General features: G+C 40.8%; 1 protein-coding gene across 1 annotated transcript in view; it reads left to right on the top strand.

The window, feature by feature from the left end:
• Positions 1-8,016: 8,016 nt before the first annotated feature.
• Positions 8,017-27,314, top strand: part of tnfrsf21 (tumor necrosis factor receptor superfamily, member 21) — a 53,249-nt gene continuing 33,951 nt past the window's right edge. The window contains exons 1-3 of the mRNA XM_059981580.1: positions 8,017-8,502; positions 17,424-18,069; positions 21,359-21,790. Coding sequence (XP_059837563.1) covers positions 8,419-8,502; positions 17,424-18,069; positions 21,359-21,790 — 1,162 coding nt within the window. The 5' untranslated portion in view covers positions 8,017-8,418. The remainder of the gene's footprint in view (positions 8,503-17,423; positions 18,070-21,358; positions 21,791-27,314) is intronic.

The following is a 27,314-nucleotide window of genomic DNA, read 5'->3' as shown; positions in this document are numbered from 1 at the left end:
GACAAACGGCCTTATTCTGCTCCTGTATCTCATGGTCATATGTTCTAAATTTATCCTTTGTATTTCCACAGTTTTTCAAACAGAAATTGAGTGGTTTGTACTATTTTTTACTTATTACTCATTACCGTTTATATAGTGAGGGAGTCCAGGAGCAGAGGGCACAGCCTTAGAATACAAAGATGTCCCTTTAGAGCAGAGATGACAGGGTGGTGAATCATTACCACAGTTCATTAAGGTTGTCATAGTCAGCAGAGGTAGTGGGATAAACACCCTCAGCATGTTAACTGTTCCCAATCGCGTGTGTCTCAAATAGCCTCTGACAAATCAAGTCCAGCTCCTGGCCTTCACATATGGCTTAACTACTAAACCCAGTGGAATTATTTCTACTGACAGGAGGAAGTGCAAAGTTGTGTTACTGGCACCTTAGAACCAGACGCTTCGGCATATGGGGCTCATCAGCTGTGGTTGGTAGCTCATTTCCAGAGAAGGAAAACTCTGATCTCAAGCCTCCACTCTCTTGTGGCCATACCCACTCATGGGAAAAGCTTTGGGTGTAAATGCTGAGGGAAAATCGGGAGCTGGAGTCCCTAAAGCAGTCTTAAATTGAGTTCAACGCTGACTGGAAAACCTTGTGAGGCTGCTAGTGCTAAACTATCTGTTTCTGCCGTTCCTTTGGATTCATCAGCTGCGTGGAGAGGGGAAGTCTGCTGCATGGGCAACAGCTTGCTCTCCACGTCATACTGTCCTGGCTTGCGTTTCATGTAGACAGCTAGGGCACAACATCCATAGTTGACCTTGAGCAACAGAGGGCTTCATTTTCACAGCTGTGGAAATCAAACAATTGAGATTAAGCAGGGGTCCATAGGTTCTTGATTATTAAGGGCATCAAAGGATGTGGTGAGAAGGCAGAAGAATGGGGTTGAGAGGGATAATAAATCAGCCATGATGGAATGGCAGAGCAGACTCACTAGGTCGAATGGCCTAATTCTACTCCTATGTCTTATGCTCTACTTGGATTTTGCTTTCTTTAATTCAAAAAATACTACAAATATCTATTTGAATGATAATTATTCTATTTTGATATGCATGCTGTAAAAATAAAATTACACCGACTTTGTTTGAATTAGGGAATCATAAGCTTACACACAGAAGGCCATTCACTCCACTTCATGCAAGTTGGTCAGATTTTATCCAACATTTTTGCCCCACAAGGCTACATTCTCAGCCCATTCCTCTGCTCCCTATGCACTCATGACTGCACAGACAGATTCTGCACTAACTTCATTTGTAAGTTTGAGGAAGGTACCACCTTAGTGGGCTGAGTCTGAAACAATGATGAGTAAGGACACAGAGACCTTTGTAACATGGTGTCAAAACAACCTTTTCTTCAGTTCTAACAAAACAAAGGAACTAGTTGTTGACGTCAGGAGGCAGGGTGGAGTACCATAGAAACCAGTACCTTGTTATGGTTTGAAGGCTTGCATTCCTCAATGATCTGGAGGACTGTTTTGGCCAGTCAGGGCTTTATGCTTTGGCTCTTGATAGGGCCACCTATGGCAAACAGGTCAACAGGTAGAAGCCAGACTAAGGGAGGTCCAAGTTCGGGGGTTCAGCTCAGAGCTAAAAACACTGACTGGTAAAACAAAATTGTTACAGAAACAGCAAAGAATCCTTCTGTATCTGAGTGCGATGGTATTCTTAAGACCTACCCTCCCCCCCCCCCACCCCCAAGTCCAATCACTGGGCTGTACTTCTACCCCAGTGTATAGGCAGAGACTAAAGACCACAACAGTGGTGAAGAAGAAGAAGCCAGAGGAGCATTAACAGAGCTGTTTCGAGTCAGTGGACCTGGACAATATTTAGGGATTCATCTTTGAGTCTGAATAAATCAACCACAGTTGTCAATAACTTCACCAAAACCTGTACAGATGAGTGTGTACCTTCTGGAACACACTGGACATACCCAAAGCAAAAGCTGTGGATGAACCAGGAGATTCATTGTTTGTGGAGGGGTAGATCTGTGGCATTTAAGACAGGTGATCCAGATCTATACAAGAAGTCCAGGTCTGACCTATGGAGGGCAATCTTAAGAGCAAAGAAACAATTCCACTTTAGGTTAGAGAAGGAATCAGATGTATGTCAACTCTGACAAGCTTTCCAGGCCATTACTTCCTATAAAGCAAAACCTAACATTGCGAATGTCTGTGATGCTTCACTCCCAGACGAGCTCTGCACCTTCAATGGATGCTTTGAAAGGGAGAATAAAATTACATCTATGCAAATCCCTGCAGCATCCACTGACCCTGTGAACCCTCGCAAGGCATCAGGCGCCTATGCTGTACCTGATAGGGCTCTGAAAACTTGTGCCAGCCAACTAGTGAGAGTGTTCAAGGACATCTCCAATCTCTCACTGCTGTAGTCAGATTTTTCCATTTTTCTAAAGGGTAATGGTACCAGTGTCCGAGAAGAGCAGGATGAGCTGCCTCAACACCTATCACACAGTTGCACTCACATTTACCATGATGAAGTGCTTTGAGAGGTTGATCATGGCCAGAACCAGCTCCTGCCAAAGCAAGGACCTGGACCCGCTTCTATTTGCCTATCACCACCATAGGTCTACAGAGGAAGCAATCTCACTGTCCCTTCACCTGGACAATGGTAATGCTTACGTCAGGCTGCTGTTTATTGACCACAGCTCAGTGTTTAACACAATCATACCTCCAGCTCTACTCAATAAGCTCCAGAAGCTGGGTCTCCGTACCTCCCTCTGCAACTGGATCCTTGACTTACTCAGCAGGAGACCACAGTCTTTGTGGATCAGAATTAACATCTCCTCCTCACTGACACTTAGCACTGGTGCTCCTCAAGGATGTATGCACAGACCACCGCTCTATTCTCTTTACACCCATGATGGTATGGCTAGATACAGTTCAAATGCCATCTACAAATCTGCTGATGGCATAACTATTGCTGGCAGAATTACAGATGGTGACGAGTGAGATACTACAGATCAGATAGTTGAGTGGTGTCACAACAGCCATGCACTCATTGTCAGTAAGAGCAACAATTTGATTGTGTACTTCAAGAAGGGGAAGTCGCGAGAACACACACCAGGGATCAGAACAGGAGAAGGTGAGCAGTTTCAAGTTTCTGGGTGTCAACATCTATCCTGGGCCCAACATGTTGATGCAATTACAAACAAGGCATGGATGGCTATATGTCATGAGGAGCTTGAAATAATTGTTATGATACTAAAGACACTTGCATATTTCTACAGATATACCGCTGAGAGCATTCTAACTGGTTTGCATTACTGTATAGTATAGAGGGGTCATGGCACAGGATGAGACAAAGCTGCAGAAAGTTGTAAACTTAGCCAGCTCCATCATGGGTGCTAGTTCCAAGACACTTTCAAAAGGTGATGCCTCAAAAAGGCAGCAGCCTTCATTACGAACCCCCATCACTCAGGACATGCCCTCCTCTCTTTGCTACTATCAAGGAGGTACAGGAGCCTGAAAACACACACTTAAACATTTCAGGAACAGCTTCTTCCCCTCTGCCATCAGATTTCTGAATCCTCAATGAACCTATGAACACTTCTTCAGTATTTACTTCCCTCTCTTTTTGCACTACTAATTTATTTTTTTTAAATATATGCATACTTCTTATTGTAATTTATAGATTTCATTACTGTGTACTGCTGCTGCAAAACAACAAATTTCACAACACAGAGTATGCCGGTGATGTTAAGCCTGATTCCGATTCTGACACTGTTTACACCTCCCACAGCAGGGCTAATCAAGGAGCTCTGCCACCCCAGTCATTCTCCCTTCTCCTCTGTCCCATCAGGCAGAGGATACACATACCGCCAGGTTCCTGGATGGCTGGTATCCCACCTGTTATCAAGACCTTTGAACAAATTAAACACTCAGAATTAGAATCACGTTTATTGTCACAGATATCAATTGTGAAATTTGTTGTTTTATGGCAGCAATACAGTCTAGCCATAACAAATCACTACCTCTTTCAAGCACTCTTCATCTCATCGTCTCACTGTTTATTGCTTATTTATCATTATCACTAGAATTATTATTTTTTGTTTAATTTTGTATTTACACTGACAGTCTGCCCTGTTGGTGCAGTCTCTCATTGATTCTAATATGGATATTGGATTTATTTTGTATGCCTGTAAGAAAATGACTTGTCAGATATTCACCTTCTTCCCACTGTAAAATAGAATTTTAAAAAAATGCAGATGTTGGAAATCAAAAACAAAAGCAGGCAATATTGAAAACACCCAACAGTCCAAGCTACAGCTGCAGGAAAAACACCAGGGTTCACAATTCAGTTTGAAGACTCTTCACAAGAGTCAGAAATAAAATAACGGATGGAATATTATCTTTGATAAGTTGTGGCAGGATGGTCACAACCCTTGATGATGCCATCTTGTTGATTAATTTGTGACAGCAGCAACAAAGGGGCTTATGAAAGGTATGAAATGCAGTTCAGAGTTGTGTGTAAGACCGGGGGTGAGGAATAGCCATTGTAAAGAGGTGAGGGGGAGAGGTAAGGCAGACGGTGGCAGGAGATTGGTGGAACCATATTACGAAGGAGATGGTGGCAGATGGAGCCATTTGTGCAAGGGGAAGGGGTAGGGCCAAAAGCCAGTGACTGGTGAGTGGTATAGGTAAGCAGAGAGAAAATAGGAGCACATGGAGCCAGTTTGGGCCGGGAGACGGTAAACTTTGAGATTGGAGGTGATAAGTGCTGACACAAGAAACTGCATATACTTACTGATAAGTAAGGAAGGTGAGAAGCGGAGCCAAATAGGGGAGGTACTGGGCAGATAGAATCGGTCGGGGAAGAAGATAGCAGGCACAGTAAGTAAAGTGTGTGGGTGATAAACAGATGGAACCAGGTGGAGAGGGGAGCTAAATGGGATGACTGTGGGGGTGGGGTGTAGGGGGTGGCATTGTTGTGACAGCCTGGGTGGATCAGAAAGAGGGAGAAAGTACAGTGGGGGCAGGCTACCTAAAATTGGAAAAATCATAATTTTCATTGTTGTGATTGACTAGGTCATTGGGGAGACACTGAAACTGGTTAAATAATTTTTAATTCAACACAGCAGATCTTCGAGAGGGAATCTGGTTCTACTCTCCTGATGCATCTTTTTAAACAAGGATAACAATAAGTGATTAACTACATTAATTTCCTACCTAACTTTAACATTTTGAAAGCAGAAGGAAATTATGCAGTCACAATGGAAACTCATTCCAATGAGCAGAATCACTTTGAATATCCAAATGATGACCACTGCTTCAAAGGTTTCAGAGCACTAACTCCAGACATCCAAAATATAACTCATTTGTTACAGTGTTGAGGATAAGCTCCCTGAATATACTGTTAGTCAAATATTAAGTGACAAGGCAGACCTGTCAAACTGCATATTAAGTTCCAGGGATCTGCTTCTAACAATGCATTAATACATGAGATAGCCACTTAATACCTTCCCTGATCTCATCCCAGATATTTCAGTGATCACCAATCAACATGAGCATTCATCTATTGTCTTCCCCTGCAAAGTTTGAATGATACAGAATAAGACATAGCAACAGCATTAAGCCTTTTGGCCCATCAATTCTGCTTGCCATTTGATATTGGCTAACTTATTTTCCCCTCTAAACCATGTTCTCCTGCCTTCTCCCTTACTAATCAAGAACATATGAAACTCCACTTTAAATATTCCTAATAACTTGGTCTCCACAGCATGAGTGTAGGCTATCTGGGCAGAATATGAGGTACCGTTCCTCTGATTCGTATTTGGCCTCATTTGTCAGTAAGGAAGTTGAAGACCTGCAGGCAGATGTGGGAATGGAAAAGGAATTGAAATGTTTCAACACAGTGTGGGAACGGAAACTGAAATGCATGAAATTTCAAAGTACAAAAGACTAAAATAAATTTACTATATGGTATATATACGTCACCATATAGAACTCTGAGTTTCGTTTTCTTGTGGGCATACTCAATAAATCCAAAAACCATAATAGACTGCACCAAAAGGGGAGACAACCAGTGTGCAAAAGACAACAAACTGTGTAAATACAAAAAAGAAAGAAAAATGAAATAGTAATAACAATAATAATAATGAATAAGCAATAAATATTGAGAACAAGAGGTGAAGAGTCCTTGAAAATGATCGTGAGAACAGTTCAGTGTGGGGCAAGTGAAGTGAGAAAAGTTATCCCCTCTGGTTTAAAAGCATGTTTGAGGAGTAATAACATTTCCTGACCCTGCTGGTGTGAATACTGAGGCACCTATGCCTTCACCCTGATTGTGGCAGCAAGAAGAGAGCCTGACCTTGCTGGTGAGGGTCCTGATGATGGATGCTGCAATTTGCAACAACGTTCTGTGTAGATGTGCTCATTGGTACAGAGGACTTTACTCGTGATGGACTGGGCTGCATCCACTACGATTTGTAGTAATTTCCATTCTAGGGCATTAGTTTTTCCATACCAGGTTGTGATGCAGCCAGTCAATATACTCTCCGCCACACATCTATATAAGTTTTAGATGTCATGCCAAATCTTTGAAAAACTCATAAACAAATAGCTGTGATTTCTTCATAATTAGACTTACAGAGTAGGCCCATGATAGGTCCTCTGATCTCGTTGGACCTTCAATTTCTTCCTCTTTAAGTCAACTATCAGCTCCCTCCTTGGTCTTGCAAACATAGAGTAAGAAGCTGTTGTTCTGGCACAACTCAGCCAGATATTCAATGTCTCTCCTAGATACTGATTCAACACCATCTCGGATTTGGCCTTTGACAGTAGTGTTGTCAGCAAACTTAAATATGGAATTGGAGCTGTGCTTAACCACACAGTCATAAGTGTATAGTGAGTAGAGCAGGAGGCTGCGCATACAGCATTGTGGTGCACCTGTGCTGATAGAGATTGTGGAGGAGATGTTGTTGCCAATTTGAAATGCCTGGGGTCTTTAAGTGAGGAAATTGAGGATCCAATTGCACAAGGAGGTATTGAGGCCAAGGTCTTGGAGCTTACTGAATGGTTTTGAGGATATGATAGTATTGAACGCTGAACTATAGTTGATAAAGTACATCCTGATGTATGGATCTTTGCTGTCCAGATGTCCCAGAGTTGAGTGTAGAGCTAGTGACGTGGCATCTGCTGTGGATCTCTGGTGCCTGTAGGCAAATTGGAGCAGGCAGGAGATGAAATGTTTCATCAGACTGCCGAAACGCTGATGAAAGATGCTCTTTAGCACTTGTCCAGGTACCCTGTCTGGGCCAGATGCTTTCCGTGGGTTCACCTTCCTGAAAGATGCCTCACGTCGACCTCGGAGACTAAAATCATAGGATAATCGGGGGCTGTGGGTGTTCGTGATGGGTTCCTCCATGTTTTGACAGTCAAAGCGAGCACAGAAGGCACTGAGCTCTTCTGGAAGTGAATCTCAGAGAGTCCTTGTCATTTATTTTCAAGGAATGGGGTCACTCGGGTTCCATCTGCCCAATCTATAATTTTCCTTTAGAGAATTATCAAAGCTGCCACCGTTTCAATTACTCCCTCTTTCGACATGACGGTTTGCAGATTCTCCGCGATTTTATTGAATGGAGAATTGGGCTCGAGGGACTGAATAGCCTCCGCCTACTTCTCATGAAATGGAATCGCAGCACAGTTTAGGGGCTGGAGAGACTTTAACCCTCCTCCTTTCCTCTGGAATTCCTGTTGTTCCTTCCCTTTATTTTTCACGGCGGTCTCACAATGCCGGCTGAATAATTTAAAAAACAAGAGCTGAAACTCATGCTCCTTCGTGCGAGCGAAACCGCGAGAGCGCGGCCGCAAAGAAGATCTGCAACCGCCGCTCTCGCGCGCTCGCTCGCCCTGCAGCCGGCGCCGGCCGGTTTCGAGGTTGCTCGGCGCTGGCGTCACCTGGGGCGGCTGCTGATTGGGCGCGGGGGGTGACGTAACGCGCCGGCGCCCCGCCCCGCACCACTGCGACAACGACGCGCTTGTTGTCTCGCTCTCAGTTGAAGCCGGGGCTCGCCGCGCAAGGAACAAAGCGTGAAAGCTGGAGCTATGGGAATTAATGCAGCCGACATCGACGACCAGTCACTTCTCCCTTATTATCTGAAACCTGTCGACTTGGTGAAAGCGGCCGCGCCGTCCCAGCAGTGGTGGAGCTGCTGGTGCCAGTAAAGAACCGAATCGGCGGCGGTCCATATGGGGGGGTCGTTGCCGATTCTAGCGCAGTAGGAGCGAGTCGAGCGGGGCAGTGGCATAATGCGGAGTGAGGCGGCTCGCCACAAGAACACGGTAAAATGAGCCAGTGTGCGAGCAATGGACCCCTGGCAGCTCCAGCAGCGGCCACCAGCAAACTCTTTATCGCCTAGCCCTGCTAACTATGGGAGCTTTTAGCTTGTTGTGGTGCTTTCTTCCCTCGCTCTTAGCTTGGTCCGCAGCGACGATGAATTGGAGCATCCTTACGGTAAGCAATTGATGGTTGTGCTACTTGCGCCTTCCATCTCGGGGAGAGCAGCCGACTTTTAGAACAGTAAGCCTCTCCGTGCTCTTATTAGGTGGCGATAAACGTTAAATTCTCTCTTTTTCATATGATATATTAGAATCAAGATGTTGAAGATGCGTCTTTGAACATTGCCACAGTGCGTCGCGGCAGGGCGTTAGGTGCATGTTAATTTTTCATGGCACACTGGTTCCACCTAGACACCAGTGTTGCATTCATGCAATGTATGACATACTGGGATATATTTTACGGTAGCAACTCAACCATGTATTTTCATTAAACCTGTCGATGAGTATTTCAACGCACCGTAGTTTAAGATTTGAACAGTTTGAGATGTTGGGCAAAATTTTGAGGAAAATCACGAAAAATACTCGTGTTATTCAAAAACGTAGTCCCATTGATATACCGATTCCATTACATAGTTGTTAGATTTTTTTGAGTGTGCCGGCAAGAAAACGAATTTCAGGGTTTTATATGGTGGCATGTACTTTGATAATAAATTTGCTTTGAACTTCAAAAGCAGTGCAAGGACACATACTAGAACCTCCAATTTAGTTTAATGGCCCACCTGCTTCCACGAAATGTCGTCACATTTCGAAGAACCGTAACTTGAGGACAGGTCAAAGATGTTGCTTTTCAAGTATTAAAAAGGAACGAAAAGATTATAGGATAGAATACGTAGTTCATACACTTGATATCTGAAAATAAGTTGATAAAAGATTGAACAGGAGGAAATCTGCAGATTGCTGGAAATTCAAACAACACACATAAAATATTGGTGGAACACAGCAGGCCAGGCAGCATCTATAAGGAGAAGTACTGTCGGCGTTTCGGGCCGGGACGTTGATAAAAGATTGAATTAATTTGGCCAGGATAGGAGATATTTACCATTCTAGGATTGAATGAGATTAATGGATAGGTAAGGGAAAGGCCGCGGAGAATATTGAAAACTAGGTTAAGGATGGGCCACGATGTTAGTTACTGCATCAAATTATTCATGTTTGATTAATAACCTCCTTCATCACTGTTCATCTGATTGAAATTTCACACTTAGAGTTTTCATTTTAATTTGTTTAAATCTAGTTTCCTTTCAATATTTTTAAAAATGTAGACTTTTTACTTGATGCATTTCGAAGTGGATTTTGATTTGTGCTGAGATGGAAGTATGAAGCAGCCTGTTTTCTTTTGCGAAACGTGCTGTTTTATTCAAACTGGATACATGGTAGAAGAGTAGTGCTGTAACTACTAACCTATTTTGTTTAGCGTTGTTAGCTTCAAGTTCCGGACGTGAAATAATCTGATTTGAAAATGGCACGTGGCTTGGTTCAGTGAATCATCTGGATTCTAGCTTTTCTTCAGTTTAGCGTGGTTAATTCAATACCCTGTTCCATTTACAGAAATATGCAGCAGGCCATTTGGCCCAGTAAGTGTGGAGCTGTTCATAATTAACACCCATAACCTTAAACGTGCTCCTGTTCTGTTCCTGTCCCTTCAGATCACTGCTGGACAGATCACTATTCCAGAGCCGAAAGTCAGACTTAAACAATTTTTGGACAATTTGCCTTTTGCTGTTTCAATCACCACACTTAAGTTATGGTAGGGTTGGGCTGGGACTTTAAGTCAGCAGTTTTCGTCATTAATCTGCTTTATCTAATCTGCGCAGTTATAACTAATACAAACCTGGCATTTCAAGGCTTTGTGTTGGCACTCTTTCATGTTGGATGTGTTTCAGTATTTCCAAGGGCATTAAATTGCATTTATTTTAATAGTCCTTTATTGAAGAGCTAACTGCAGCAAACAACACAAACTTCAATTTATGTAGATAAGTAATCATATTTGAATCTGTATTAATTTAAGATCCAGTTTATTTTATGGTTGCCACAAAATCATCCAGTGTATATAACTTTTATTAGTTTCTGACTTGTTTTATGCACAGAGTTGCTAGTTTTACCACTGGGAGCTTGCCTCTTATTTTAAGACCCAGCTTTCATTCATTCTGTTCAGTGATGTTATATTCCACTTCACAGTTACACAATTGCAGTTGAATCAACCACTCTTTCTTTTCCATCTTGGAAGTATTTGGTTTCAATTTTTTCCTTGGGATACTATTCATTGTTAATTTAGACCTATTCATCCAGATTCATTGCAACCTGCACTTGCACTGATAATCTGCTCCTTTTCCCTAGAACCATAGAACACTACAGCACAGAAAACGGGCCATTCAGCCCTTCTAGTCTGTGCCGAAACTTTATTCTGCTAGTCCCATTGACCTGCACTCAGTCCATAACCCTCCAGACCTCTCCCATCTATGTATCTATCCAATTTTTAAAGCTTAAGAGTGAGCCCACATTTACCACATCAGATGGCAGCTCATTCCACACTCCCACCACTCTTAGACTGAAGAAGTTCCCCCTAAACCTTTTCCCTTTTGCCCTAAAGCCATGTCCTTTTGAAGAAAGAAAGAAGGTTGAGGGGGGGGACTTGATAGAGGTATTTAAAATTATGTGGGGGATAAATAGAGTTGACGTGGATAGGCTTTTTCCATTGAGAGTAGGGGAGATTCAAACAGGAGGACATGAGTTGAGAGTTAAGGGGCAAAAGTTTAGGGGTAATACGAGGGGGAACTTCTTTACTCAGAGTGGTAGCTGTGTGGAACGAGCTTCCAGTGGAAGTGGTAGAGGCAGTTTCGATATTGTCATTTAAAGTAAAATTGGATAGGTATATGGACAGGAAAGGAATGGAGGGTTATGGGCTGAGTGCAGGTTGGTGAGACTAGGTGAGAGTGAGTGCTCGGCACAGACTAGAAGGGCCGAGATGGCCTGTTTCCGTGCTGTAATTGGTATATGGTTATATATCTCTCTTAACCTAAGTGGAAAGAGCCTACTCGTATTAACTCTGTCTATACCCCTCATAATTTTGTAAGCCTCTATCAAATCCCCCCTCATTCTTCTACGCTCCAAGGAATGAAGTCCTGATCTGTTCAATCTTTCCCTGTAACTCAACTCCTGAAGACCCAGCAACATCCTAGTAAATCTTCTCTGTACTCTTTCAATCTTACTGATATTCTTCCTATAGTTAGTGACCAGAACTGCACACAATACTCCAAATTTCTCCTCACCAATGTCTCTCCATAACATCCCAACTCCTACACTCAATACTTTGATTTATGAATGCCAAGATGCCCAAAAGCCTTCTTTACAACCCTGTCTACCTGTGATGCGACTTTCAGGGAATTGTGTATCCCTTTTGTTCCTCCGCACTCCTCAGTGCCCTACCATTTACTGTGTATGTCCTACCTTGATTTATCCTTCCAGAATTTAACATCTCACTCTTGTCTGCATTAAATTCCATCTGCCATTTTCTGGCCCATTTTTCCTGTTGGTCTGGATCCCTTTGCAAACTTTGAAAGCCTTCCTCACTAATGGGTTTTTATTCTATACCTCTGGATTTTCTTCATGTTGGCAATGTTTTGCCTCTGAGCTGTCATATTAAATGGAGAGTATTCTTATTTTCTCTCTGCAGATAAGCAAATTCTGTATTTGAAATGAAAATGTATGCAGTTTGAGAGAGTAAACTAAGGTGTTGATTGCAATATTGCTGCATTGCAGGTGAGCTGGACACTCAGCTCTTTTTACAGTGTTATCTGAAGTTTTTTTTCCTGGTGGCATTTTTTATGGTTCAACTAAAACAAATAAACATTTATCCAAGGACACCAAAGTTTCTGCAGATACAGGAAATGTTGGTCAAGGCACACAAAATGCTGGGTTCATTCAGCATGTCGGGCAGTGGGGAATAAACAGTTAATGTTTTGGACCAAAGCCCTTCATCAGGACTGGAAAGGAAGGTGCAGAGGCCAGGATAAGGTGGGAGAGAAAGGAAGTGATAAGTGACAGGAAGGTTGGGGGAAGAAGGAATGAAGAAAGAAAGTGATAGGTAGAAGAAGTAAAGTGCTGATGGAGGAATAAAATAAGAGACAGTGGACCATGGAAGGAAGGGAATGAGGGGAACCAAAGAGATGATGGGCAAGTGAGAAGAGAGGGTAACCAAAATGGAAGAGGAGGAGGAAGGCAGAGTGAGCAATTTTGCTTGATTCCATTATAATGGGAATACTTCCTTGGCGAGTAAAACAGAATTCAGGTCCTTTAATAACATTTGAAATTAAACATAACATTTTTACAATTTTCATTTGTATCTTAAAGCACTTGTCAGGATAAAGCAAAATTGGCCAGGATTACAGACGTGTCATCTTTCCTAAGAAATATTTCTTCATTTCTTATAGATCAATATTTCAGACTTGCAATTTATTTCATCTGGCTTTGTACCAGAAAGCGAAACACTTGTTGAAAGCCTTCAACATGGGAAAAGGCCATTTGGCCAGTTGAGTCTGAAATGGCTTGATGCAAATGCTGCACCAACAATTCTGTTGTGATCCTTCCAATGTTCATCTTTCATGTACTTCATTCCCTTTCAACCACTGCAACTGCAGATGCATTTTAGAAGGAATTTAAAATGGCCTCCAATCTTTGCTATGAGTTAGATTTGATCTCAGTTTTCCCTCTTAGCAATTAGTTGTCCAAGGTTCACCAGTTTGTCATTTGAGACCTTGTAGTTGCTCAGACTTTCAAGGGAAGAGTTTTGGCTTGTCTTGCCCTTTGTAATCAGAATAATTAAGTTCATCCAGCTAAGGAATCTCATTTTCAATTTGTGTGCTAAACCCAGGACAGTATCCGAATCAGATTTAATATCACCAGCATATGTCGTGAAATTTGTTAACTTTATGGCAGCAGTACAGTGAAATGCATGATAAATATAGAACAAAAAACCCAAGTTACATTAAGAGTGTGTGTATATATTTATAATATACAATGCCTATTAAATCATTAAGTTAAAATAAGTAGTGCAAAAAAACAGAAATAAAAAAGTAGTGCCATAGGACTTAAATTTACAAATTTCTGCAACTTCGATCCTGTTCTCTTCCCCCACCCCCATATCAAACAGTGATATACTCAGTCAGATTATTCTCCGTGGTACATTTATTGAAGTTTTCAAGTGTTTTAGTTGACAAACCAAGTCTCCTCAAACTCCTAATGAAATATAGCAGTTGTCTTGCCGCCTTTACATCGACATGCATCGATATGTTGCATCCAGGTTTATTCCTTAGAGATCTTGACACCCAGGAACTTGAAATCTCTCTACCTCTGATTCCTCTGAGAGCTGCTGTGTTACCTATTCCTTGTATATGGTTCGAAACAATGCTGCAGATAGTCAACAATGAGGAAATGTGGTTCTTGCTTTACACCAGGCTTATTAGTGATAACAATTTGAGAGCATTTTATCGCTGAGTTGATTTAATTAAGAATTTCCAGATTGGATAGAATTTATGTTTGAGATAGTGCATCTTGCCTAAGTGGCTGACAGTTCCAAATGTAAACCAGGATTAACTCTTTTTTTAAAACTTTTTTTATTGAGTTTTCAAATAATTACAGAAATAAAAGAAAATAAGAGAGAAAAAAATATATATACCCTACCCCCCCTCCCCTTAACCCCTCCCCCCTAACATCCCTATATAAAAAAAGAAAGAAAGGAAAAAAAGAAAGAAAGAGTGCCTGGATATCGGAAGATCCCCACATGCTCCATGGAGTTCGTAATAACTTTAGTATATATATTTATTTCTTTCCCCAAATAACCAATTATTTCATCTTCGGAGCACCTATATATTTAATCCTGTCTTTTGTAAATAAGGGCGCCAAATTTTCAAAAATGTTTCATATTTATCTCTTAAATTGTAAGTAATTTTTCAAGTGGAATACAGCCATAAATTTTCTTCTTCCAACGATCTATACTTAAGTATGTCTCCGATTTCCAAGTAGCCTTTTTGGCTACTGCCAATGCAATTTTTATAAATTCTTTCTGATATTTATTCAATTTGGGTTTTGGTTTTATCCCTTCAATATCGCCTAGTAAAAATAATATTGGATTATGTGGAAGTTGTGTTCCAATAATTTGTTCCAATAAAACTCTTAAATTCAAGAAGATCTTGATAAATGGATGGTATTACCAATAACATTAGTAGGTAGAGTAAATACCATAAAAATGAATATATTCCCTAGACTACAATACCTATTTCAATCATTACCAATACAACTACCTCAGAAGTTTTTTCAAGTGTTAAACAAATATGTGAGGAAGTTTCTTTGGAAAGGTAAGATGTCAAGAATATCGTTGGAAAAATTGACATGGAAATTTGATCTAGGAGGGTTACAATTTCCAAATTTTAAGAATTATTATAAAGCAAACCTTAGATTTATTGCATCTTTTTTTGAGAAAGATAAACCAGCATGGATTAGAATAGAACTAGATAAAATAGGAGAAAATACACCAGAAGATTTTATATATAAATAGGAATCTAAATGGATATGGGAAAAGAAAGAATCTCCTATATTAAAACATTTGATTGACTTATGGAATAAGATAAATGTTGATGATGAGACAAAGAAATCTTTATTAGCAAAGAGATATTTAATTCAGGATTAACTCTTGATGATATTTTCAAAAATATTTTAATTAGCTATATATTTCATAATGATTTTTAAAAGCAGATTTGAAAATAAATTTGTATTACCACGTTAAACTATTTTTCAAGTTCGAAGTGAAAGTATTATCAAAGTACATATGTCACCATAGGCAACCCTGAGATTTATTTTCTTTTGGGCAATCACAGTAAATACAAGAAACAAAATAGAATCAATGAAAGACTGCACCCAACGGGGTGGGACAACAATCAATATATCCGGTGGGGGGAGCAAACTGTGCACATAATAAAAAGAAAAAGTATATAATAAGCAATAAATGTTGAAAACATGAGATGAAGTCTTTGAAAGTGAGTCCATAAGTTGTGGGAACTACTCAGTGATGGAGTGAGGAGTTATCCCCTTTGGTTCCAGAACTTAATGGTTAAGGGGTAATAACTGTTCCTGGACCTGCTGATGTGAGTCCTGAGGCTCCTGTACCTTCCTGATGGCACCAAGGAGTAGAGAGCATGGCCTAAATGGTGGGGATCTTTGGATGCTGTTGCTTTTCTACAAGCATTCAGTGGTAGAAGTGCACAGTTGTGGGTGGCTTTACCTGTGAAGGACTTTGCCGTATCCACTACTTTTATAGGCTTCCTGTCATTTCCATGCTTCCTGTAGCATGATGTTTCCATACCAGGTTGTGATGAAACCAGTCAATATCCTCTTCCCCACACATCCACCGAAGTTTTTCCACAGTTACAGGTGACAGGCTGAATCTTCGCAAACCCCGAAGAAAGTGGAGGCAGGGCTGTGGTTTCTTCATAATGGCACTTTCATGCTGGGCTAGGACAGATCCTCAAACGACTTAATTTTGCCGACCCTCTCCACCTCCAATTCTCCTGATGAGGACTTGCAATAATTATCTCCTTGGTCTTGCTGACATTGAGTGCGATCAGCCAGATTTTCAGTATCCCTCTTATATTTTGATAGGGCCAATGGCAATGATATCACCAGCAAACTAAATTGTTAAGCTTTATACTTTTCCTATCTAAATCCATTCAAGCAACATGAACAGAGAGAACTGTGTGCTAACTTTGGCCCATCTAGTTAGTCATGCACTTGTTGGGCCATGTTTTTAATTTTTTTTATCACTCTGCAGTTGTTTGGAATGTTTTTCTGTTCATGGAGCCTCCCTAACTTTGAACATCCCATCTGAATGGGATGGTGGTATGCTAAATTTGATTGGTTCATGCAAAGAACTAGAACATTTGCAAGAGAATACTCTAGATCAAAGTCTTGTTTTAAATATGCCACTTAATCAGTATAACCAATTTTGAAGCTGTTTCCTTGTTGTAAAGAGACATCTAGTCCCCATGTATATTCGTAGTAATCATAAATTTCTCATTCACAGTTGAAGCTTCGATAATAGAAATATTTAATTGGTGAATGCTGATTTACATATGCTACTTGCTTGACTACACTGGAGATCAACATGAAGGGGCTAATGAGAATTTAATTGAAGAACAGCATGTAATCTTACTTACCAAGTGCTGCTTAAGCAAGTGAAGTAACCAGAGTGAGGAGCTGCCGCCTCAAACTTTAAAGAGGCCCTTTAAGAAATTATGTTCCTTTTCAAATATTGGATGATTTGGCTTTTTGTTACCGTCTATTCAAATATCACCCTCATGTTTACCTTTATGGTGAACATTAAATTTTACAAAGGGTTGTTCTTCCAAGGGTTTGATGCAGCCAATATTCCACTCTTCTACTTTTACTTTTCTACCCAAGTGCTGGCGTCAACTTTGCAGGTAGATCGTATTCCACACTGAAGTAATAATTTGGCATTAATGTTGGATGAAATAGACCAGTGCCACTATTCTGAAAACTTATGTTATGGTCAGTAAAGTAGGAGAATGCTTGTCTTTTGGAATGTAGTACATTTATTACTGATATTCTCAAGGGAGCCACACTATTGCTGTCTATTATCTGTATAGGTAGTTCTAATGTGTTCTGTATTTTATTTAAATACAAATTTGTTACAGTTTTAACTATTTCCATGAAACTTTGGCTAATTGTGGCAGCTGCCTAATTGGGTCAAAATGTGCTGGTCCTGATGTGCCCTAATTAACAGGAATCCACTGTATTTGAAAGGTTACAAGTAGTAACAGTTCCTGACAGAAGAATGAGTTTTACATTGCTATTGAGATAAGTATATAACCCGTCAGTTTATCTTTTTGTTTGATGGCATTGTGCTTTGCACGAGTGTTAGGGCAGCCTGTTTGGCAGATTTGTTTAGTTTGTATCAAAACAGTATTACAAATTGTGTCTAACGGAGACCATATGCTAACGGATTTGTGTTTTGTTCTGTTTCAGCTGCTGTTTGTGTTGCTTGGTGACATTGCAGCTCAAATAGAACCAACTTCAAAAGCTGCTTTAACCCCTCCTGGTAAATATTCCCACATTGATCATGCCACAGGAAAGCAAATTTACTGTGATAAGTGCCCTGCAGGAACCCACGTGTCCCAACATTGCACGTCAACAGTGCTGAGAGAGTGCAGTCCTTGTAAGAATGGCACTTTCACGAAGCATGAAAATGGCATTGAACATTGTCACACCTGTAGGTCCTGTGTGCCCCCTATGATTGAAACATCCCCCTGCAAAGCCCTTTCTGACCGTGAATGCACTTGCCCACCTGGTACTTTTCTGTCCAACAAGTCGTGTGTGCCCCACTCTGTTTGCGCTATCGGCTGGCGTATCAGGAAAAAGGGGAGTGAGACAGAAGATGTCAAGTGCAAGCCTTGTACTCGTGGCACTTTTTCCAAAGTGCCTTCTAGTTCCAGGTGCAAAGCTTTCACCGATTGTTCAGAACTGGCTCTGGTGATAATAAAACCAGGAACCCGTGAAAGGGACAACATCTGTGGCTTACCAAGCACAATTCGGAGTACAACCATCAACTCGCCAAGCACAGAGTCGACTCATGACAACAAAGCAGTTCTACCTGATGCCTCCAATTTATCAGGTAACTATTAGCATTTTTAAACAGATCCCAGTGCTTTGTAATTTATGTAGATTGGGCAAGTAGCATCATAGAACCATAGAACACTACAGCACAGTACAGGCCCTTCAGCCCTCCATGTTGTGCTGACCCATATAATCCTTTAAAAAAAAGTACTAAACCCACACTACCCCATAACCCTCCATTTTTCTTTCAGCCATGTGCCTGTCCAAGAGGCTCTTAAATACCCTTAATGTTTTAGCCTCCACCACCATTCCTGGCAAGTCATTCCAGGCACTCACAACCCTCTGCATATATATAAAAAAAAAACTTACCCTTGATGTTCACCCTAAACTTCCCTCCCTTAATTTTGTTCATATGCCCTCTGGTGTTTGCTACTGGTGCCCTGGGAAACAGGTACTGACGATCCACCCTATCTATGCCTCTCATAATCTTGTAGACCTCTATCAAGTCCCCTCTCATTCTTCTACACTCGAAAGAGAAAAGTCCCAGCTCTGCGAACCTTGCTTCATATGACTTGTTCTCCAATCCAGGCAACATCTTGGTAAATCTCCTCTGCACCCTCTCCATAGCTTCCATGTCCTTCCTATAATGAGGTGACCATAACTGAACACAATACTCTTTAAGTGTGGTCTCACCAGAGATTGGTAGAGTTGCAACATGACCTTTCTACTCTTGAGCTCAATCCCCCTGTTAATGAAGCCTTCTTAACTACCCTATCAACCTGTGCAGTGACCTGGAGGGATGTATGGATTTGAACCCCAAGGTCCCTTTGTTCATCCACACTCTTAAGTAACTGACCATTAATCCTGTACTCAGTCTTCTGGTTTGTCCTTCCAAAATGCATCACCTCACACTTGTCCAGATTGAACTCCATCTGCCATTTTTCCGCCCAACTCTGCAGCCTGTCTCTATCCTCTTGTAACCTTCGACCACCTAAAGCTCCATCCACAACTCCTCCAATCTTCGTGTCATCTGCAAACTTACTCACCCATCCTTCCGCCTGTACATCCAGGTCATTTATAAAAATCACAAATAGCAGGGGTCCCAGGACAGATCCATTTGGCACTCCACTAGATCATTGTAAAAATCTCTATCAGATCAAACCTGTTTTTATCTGAACTGTGCTTTTGATGCCAAACTAATTCAGTTATCCTTGTATAAATTTTGCCTCAATTACATTGCTTATTTCTGCCTGTGTCGCTTCCTTCAGTTTACATTCTCAATCTCTATTTTTATTTCCACCCATCTAAGTGTTGAAAATCATGTCTTCATTTTCTCAAGCTCTGTTCATTGAACAATCTGTGCTCCTTAACCTATATAGACTCTTAACCACGTGTTAAAATTTTAATTTTTCATATGCACATTACAACTTGTCTGTAGTTTAACCACTCTCCATTTCTAACTTCCTGCAGTCTTATGACCTCTCATAGCTACTTCACTTATTCTGTCCTCTTCTATTTCCCAGCTTCCATCTCCCCAGTGGCAGCTGTTGTGTATTCTCTGCCTGAGCCTTGAGGCTCCAGATCTCTTTTTGTTGACCCCTTGCCTCCCGCCATCTTTAAAAGCATTCCTCATTGCTTAAGCCTTAGAATATGAGAATTGTGTGGTAACACTGCTATGGAATACTATATGTAGAATCTTTTACCATGTTAATGCCATTGTCTAAATGCAAGTTGTTGTCTGTGCTATTTGCTTTGTGCTAGTAAAAATATTTTGGGCCTGCTTTGAGAAATTCTGTTAAGGTATCGGGGGTATTTTGAAATGAACTTGTTCATGTGATAATTGAAGTGTATTCAGTAGCAAGTGTTCATGCTCAAGTTAAGTTTCTAAGGTTGATTAACATATTATCCATGTATCTTGAAACACTTGTGTAATATTTTTGGAAATGTACGTTGTCGAAATCCCTCATTAAATTTTCTAATGTAAATTGGGACATGGATTTGGGGCACCTTGTTGGAATTTTTATTCCTTTCCTGCAAGAAGATAGCCTTGTTGGCTGTTGTACAGGTTGTAATTGAAGGCTCTCAATTTGCCAAAATACACCAAAAAAAACTAAAGTGAGATCTTTTGCCTCGGCTCCAAAGATTCAGTTATCTCTTGATAGAGTTCACATAATGCCCAGTGACAAAAAGGGTTTGTCTGGGGTGCTCTTTTTATGGTAATTGAAAAGTACATCACAAAAACAGGCCCTTTAGTCCATCTAGTTTGCACTGAACCACTTAAACTAGGTGGTCCCATTGCTCCTGGACCATAGCCCTCCATATCCTACCATCTATGTGCCTATCCAAACTTCTCTTAAATATTGAAATCAAGCTCACTTACTCCACGTGTGCTGGCAACTCATTTCTACACCCTTACACCCTCTGAGTGAAGAAGTTCCCCCTCAGTTCCCCTTAAACTTTTCACCTTTCACCCTTAACCCATGACCTCTGGTTGTAATCCCATGCAACCTCCGTAGAAAAAGCCTGCTTGAATTTACCCTATCTATGCCCCTCATAATTCTGTATACCTCGATCAGATCTCCCCTCAATCTTCTACTTTCCAAGGAATAAAATCCTAACCTATTCAATCTTTCCATATAACTCGGGTACTCCAGATCAGGAAACATCCTTGTAAATTTTCTGTGCATCTTCCCTGTAAGTAGGTGACCCAAACAGCACACAATACTCCAAATTAGGCCTCACCATGTCTTATACAATTTCAACAAAACATCCCCTCTCCTGTACTCAACATGTTGATTTATGAAGACCAAAGTGCCAGAAGCTTCCTGTTTACCTGTGGTGCCATTTTGAATGGATTATGGACCTGTATTCCCAGATCCCTCATGCCAACGTACTGATTGGCAGACTATCAGCTACTGTAATTTGCCCCTTTTTTTTAGATGAATAGCAGTTGAACTGTGTGGGGGCTGGTGTAGGTGATGATTGAAGTTGCTGAGTGTTTAAAAAAGAGATTAGTGTAGATGGAGTTCACTGGTGTGGTACAGACTGGGCGAAGGGGTCTCTAATGCATTGGTGCTTCTGTATATTGATGTATGGTTGAATGGTGTTGTAGACTTGTTGAATATAAATTTGTAAGTTAGTTTTATTTGAAAGTTAAGTTGTGCACTCTTGCATTACCAGGATATCACATGCTCTGCATGCAGCTGAGGTGCACTAATCCCAGTAATTTAGCCCAGTCGTTGCCTTTGCATTCAAATATGACATGAACATTTTGGAATATTGAACATTTTTTGAACTTCTCATTTTACCCTCTTCTGAGAGGTAAAGCTTTCTTCCATGTTTTTCAGGTATTTCTGACCAATCAAGCACCACTGCTGCGTCTGCAACAACGCCAACTATCAGTGGAGTCACCAAAGAAGCACACCTTTGGCATTCTCCTCATTTGCGCACAAATCCTGCTCTTTCAGCTTCGATGAATTTTCAGCCAGTAATGGAGACATCAGGAACAGATGCTGATTCCAGACCTCGCAGGAAAGGCCCACCCAGACCAAGTGCACACAAGCACTTCGACATCAATGAACATTTACCGTGGATGATTGTTCTCTTTCTACTGTTGGTGCTGGTGGTGACAGTAGTCTGCAGTATCAAGAAAAGCTCCCGTGTGCTCAAAAAAGGCCCCAAGCAAGACCCCAGCAGCATTGTTGAAAAAGCCGTTCTTAAGAAGCCTATTGCCCCTACCCCAAATAAAGAGAAGTGGACTTACTGTTCAAATGGGCAAGGTAAGCAGGCAAAGGTATAAAGCTTCACCTCTCGATTCAGGTTATAGAGTTTAAGATCTATTCCGCTAGTGAGCAGTGTTGCAGTGTAAGAAGTCTGAAATGAGTGGTTATTTGATTTAATTTCATTATTAGCATCTGTTAATGTTAGCTGTACCACTTGTAGTGAATTGTAGAGTTCAAATGGTGAGACTGCGCTGGATTGATCCGCGTTTCTCATTAAGCCAATTCCTTATTAATCTGGACTGAAATTGACCTGCAATTCGTGATCCCCCTGTTTCATTAGCCTGTTTTAATTTATAAACATTCAAAAGTTGCCTTCTCCCCACATGTTCATGTTAATTTGCCTGGCACAATTTTTAACAAATTTATATTATTTTCCTTAATCTCCGAGCCCCTGAGTACTGTTAAGATGGCCATCTGTAGTTCCTCACTTGCAGACCCCATTCCGTTCAGATTGGCAAAAACATCTCCTCTGTCAGCGCAAGGCTATGTCACTCCCTGCTCTAATCACTTGACACTTGGACTGTGAGGCTAAGCACAGGTCCAATGTCATATTTAAATTTGCTGATGACATCACTGTCATAGGCCAAATCAAAGGTGATGAATCGACTTGTAGGGGGGAGATTGATAATATGGCAGAATGGTGCCAGGAAAACAGCCCCTCAATCAATGTCAGTAAGATCAAGGTGCTGATTATTGACTTCAGCAGTATTTATTGCTTATTTAGAAATTTATATTTTTTGTATTTGCACCATTTGTCTTTTGCACAATGGATGTCTGGCCTGTTGCAGTCTTTAATTGACTCTACTTTGGTTATTGGATTTATTGAGTATGCCCACAAGAAAATATATCTTGGGGTTGTGTATGGTGGCATGAAAGTACTTTGATAAATTTACTTTGAACTCTTCTAGTCATGTCCTTGCGAACATTCAAGAACAATGGTGACACGTTGAATCGTTGGGTAAAGTCAGAAGATTCTGTCAATTGGTTTGGTCCAACCAACTGATAATCTCTAACTGTAGCCAACCATATCAATACATCTTAACTATCAACTTTCACCCTATCCACACGCTGCCGTCTTTGCTTCTACCAGTACTTATCAGTATCCTCTTCAGCAGACACCAACACAACATATGTTTCCTAGCCTTTGGTCTGCATCTGCAGGCATACATCTTGAGCTTCACCAGGCTAGTTTCTAGGATGTGAGATAAGATGCATTCCTTGGAGTCTCAAAGAATGAGGGGTGTTATTCAAACATACAAGACCCTTGTGACTACATTAATGTTAAAATGTTTTCAGTAATTAAAGGTACAGAATAAATAGCTCATCATTCTTGAATTTCATTCTCTTATTGAATCAGAACAGTGCACTTTAAAATATTTTCTCACCCTGCATCTGCTGCATTTACAAGATGTATTTCTTTGTGAAATCTATGGACATTGTTTGCTGAAATTCAATTTACATTTCAAGAGCTTAGGTTGATATGTGGCATTTTAAATATACATGCAGTTAAAGTCCCTATAAGCCGAATATTTTTGCTGCTCTAAGTGTGATATTCACATTCTTTAGCCCAGATGTTCAGTATTTTGATTTGTGCTTGTTTTATTATTTTTTTTTATCTGGACTGAAAGAAAAGAATGTCATCCAAAATTGACTTTAGGTCACTGTTCTGAAAATTGAGAAGAAAATTTGCCTCTTAGATGCAGGTCCTGTGATTAGTTCTGTGCTACAATTTGAAGGAAAATCATTTTGGATCAAGTTTATTTTAGAGATTTTGGCCATTTTGGCCCAGTGATCCTACACTACCCAATTACTCATGCTAACACATACATTTTTGGGATATGGAAGGAAACTAAGAGTACCCAGAGGAATCCCATATAGTTGGGCGGGCCTTACAGACAGCAGCAGAATTGAGCCAGGGTCACTGGTGCTGTGATCGCGTTATGCTAACCTTGCCACTCAATTTGAAGCTTAAAATTATTGCAATTGTCTCAGCCAAAATAGCTTGGAAATTGTCAATAGACAATAGGTGCAGAAGTAGACCATTCGGCCCTTCGAGCCTGCACCGCCATTTTGAGATCATGGCTGATCAATTACTATCAATACCCGGTTCCTGCCTTGTCCCCATATCCCTTGATTCCCCTATCCATAAGATACCTATCTAGCTCCTTCTTGAAAGCATCCAGAGAATTGGCCTCCACTGCCTTCCGAGGCAGTGCATTCCAGACCCCCACAACTCTCTGGGAGAAGAAGTTTTTCCTTAACTCTGTCCTAAATGACCTACCCCTTATTCTCAAACCATGCCTTCTGGTACTGGACTCTCCCAGCATCTGGAACATATTTCCTGCCTCTATCTTGTCCAATCCCTTAATAATATATGTTTCAATCAGATCCCCTCTCAATTTCCTTAATTCCAGCATGTACAAGCCCAGTCTCTCTAACCTTTCTGCGTAAGACAGTCCAGACATCCCAGGAATTAACCTCATGAATCTACGCTGCACTTCCTCTACAGCCAGGATGTCCTTCCTTAACCCTGGAGACCAAAACTGTACACAATACTCCAGGTGTGGTCTCACCAGGGCTCTGTACAAATCCAAGAGGATTTCCTTGCTCTTGTACTCAATTCCTTTTGTAATAAAGGCAAACATTCCATTAGCCTTTTTCACTGCCTGCTGCACTTGCTCATTCACCTTCAGTGACTGATGAACAAGGATTCCGAGATCTCTTTGTATTTCTCCCGTACCCAATGATGATAATCTGCCTTCCTGTTCTTACTCCCAAAGTGGATAACCTCACACTTATTCACATTAAACGCCATCTGCCAAGTATCTGCCCGCTCACCCAGCCTATCCAAGTCACCCTGAATTCTCCTAACATCCTCATCACATGTCACACTGCCACCCAGCTTAGTATCATCAGCAAATTTGCTGATGTTATTTTCTATGCCTTCATCCAAATCGTTAACGTAAATGGTAAACAGCTGTGGTCCCAATACCGAGCCCTGTGGCACCCCACTAGTCACCACCTGCCATTCCGAGAAACACCCATTCACCACTACCCTTTGCTTTCTATCTGCCAACAAGTTTTCTATCCATGTCAATGCCTTCCCCCTGATGCCCTGAGCTTTGATTTTACCCACCAATCTTCTATGTGGGACCTTATCAAATGCCTTCTGAAAATCGAGGTACACTACATCTGCTGGATCTCCCCCGTCTAACTTCCTGGTTACATCCTTGAAAAACTCCAATAGATTAGTCAAGCATGATTTGCCCTTGGTAAATCCATGCTGGCTCGGCCCAATCCTATCACTGCCATCTAGATATGCCACTATTTCATCCTTAATAATGGACTCTAGCATCTTTCCCACCGCCGATGTCAGGCTGACAAGTCGATAGTTCTGTTTTCTCCCTCCCTCCTTTCTTAAAAAGTGGGATAACATAAGCCATTTTCCAATCCTCAGGAACTGATCCTGAATCTAAGGAACATTGGAAAATGATTACCAATGCATCTGCAGTTTCCAGGGCCACCTCCTTTAGTATCCTAGGGTGCAGACCATCTGGACCTGGGGATTTGTCAGCCTTCAGTCCCATCAGTCTTCTCATCACCGTTTCCTTCCTAATGTCAATCTGTTTCTTTCCTCTGTTACCCTATGTCCTTGGCCCATCCATACATCTGGGAGATTGCTTGTGTCTTCCTTAGTGAAAACAGATCTAAAGTACTCATTAAATTCTTCTGCCATTTCTCTGTTTCCCTTAATAATTTCACCCAATTCATTCTTCAAGGGCCCAACATTGTTCTTAACTATCTTCTTTCTCTTCACATACCAAAAAAAAAGCTTTTGCTATCTTCCTTTATATTCCTGGCTAGCTTGCGTTCATACCTCATTTTTTCTCTCCGTATTGTCTTTTTAGTTAAGTTTTGTTTTTCCTTAAAAACTTCCCAATCATCTGTCCTCCTATTCACCTTGTGTAGCAGCTGAAAACTTGCTGTGTTTGCTTTGTAATAAAATCGCTGAAAAATGGTTTTGTAGTAGTTTGATAACTAATACCTACAGGCATGGTAACTGGGCTAACTGAGTTATGGTCAAAGTGAAAGACTATGAGAACATGGTGCAAAATTAAATCAACAGATTCATTGTATTTTTCCAACGCTAAATCAAAGTTCAACGTAAATTTTATTGTTGAAGTACATAGATGTCACCATACAGAACTGTGAGATTCATTTTCCTCTGGGCATACTCAGCAAATCTATAGACTAGTAACTGCAACACGATCAATGGAAGGTCAATCAGAGTGCAGAAGTCAACACTGTGCAAATGCAACTGTACAGTTGCAAGAAAAAATTTGTAAATCCTTTGGAATTACCTAGGCTTCTGCATTTTTACTCATAAAATGTGGTTTGATCTTCATTTAAGTCACAATAGTAGAGAAGATCAATCTATCTAAACTAGATAATGCATAAGCAATTGTACTTCTTGAAAATACTGAGTACACTATTTAAACAATAAGTCTAGTTTCAAAAAGTAGGTGAACCTCTGGGGTAAGGCCACTTTTTAAAAAAAGCTATTTGGATTTGAGTGCCTCAATCAATGAGCTGAGATTGGAGGTGTGGATTGTAGAGGTGTCCTGCCCTGTGTATATATAAAAAAAAGATACAAAGTCAGGTTGCTCTTCTCAAGAAAGATCTGTTTATGTGCACCATCCCTTGATCTAAACCTCTTTCAGAGGAAGAATTTTAGAGATGCATGGTGCATGAAGCCTATGAAAACTTCTAAAGAAAGACCTGTGTCCACAGTAAGAGAAATTGTCTACTAATGGAGGAAACTCAGTACTGTTGCTACTCTCCTTCAGAGTGGGCAGAGGTCACTCCCAGAGCATGACACGTGATGCTGTTGGAGATGAAAAGGAATCCAAGGGGAACAATCAAATTCTATAAATTTCTGCAGGTCTTTTGCTAAGTCTCTGTTCATGTGTTCACTCTTAGAAGAACAGTGGACAGGGAATGGTGTTTGTGGAAGACACCACAGAGGAAACCACTGTCCCAGAAGCATTGTGGAACAGGTGGTCTTTTGCAAAACTTGAGACATACAGAGTGTTTTTGTTTGGAGAGCAATGTTCTGTGGACAGATGAGACAAAAATTTAACTTTTTGGCAGAGCTTCTAAAGCAATTGCTGATGGAAGGACTAATAAATGCATTAATTTGCCTTTAGTAAAACAATCAGACCACTGTAACAAAGCCTCTGCATTACATGCTCCATTAATATGTTACAAATAAAATTAAGCATATGGGTTAATCCTGTGGAAAAACAAATGCCTTGTTTGTGTGTCAAGTTGTACTAAGAATATTTTAAAGACAAAAATGTAAGATTTTAAAGATCTTTGAGGGGCAACTCAAAGTTGAAAATTCATACCCTTGAAATGCTAATATTATGGGAGAAATGACACACCTGTTGATGGTTCAGAAACTTGCATATTTTTTTCCAATTTAGGATCTCACTCCATGCTGTTTATTGGTATTCAACAG

The sequence above is a fragment of the Hypanus sabinus genome, chromosome 10 (assembly GCF_030144855.1).
Source record: "Hypanus sabinus isolate sHypSab1 chromosome 10, sHypSab1.hap1, whole genome shotgun sequence".
In the NCBI taxonomy this organism is placed as follows: domain Eukaryota; kingdom Metazoa; phylum Chordata; class Chondrichthyes; order Myliobatiformes; family Dasyatidae; genus Hypanus; species Hypanus sabinus.
Note: the sequence above shows the minus strand (reverse complement) of the source record. Positions and strands in the feature narration are given on the sequence as shown.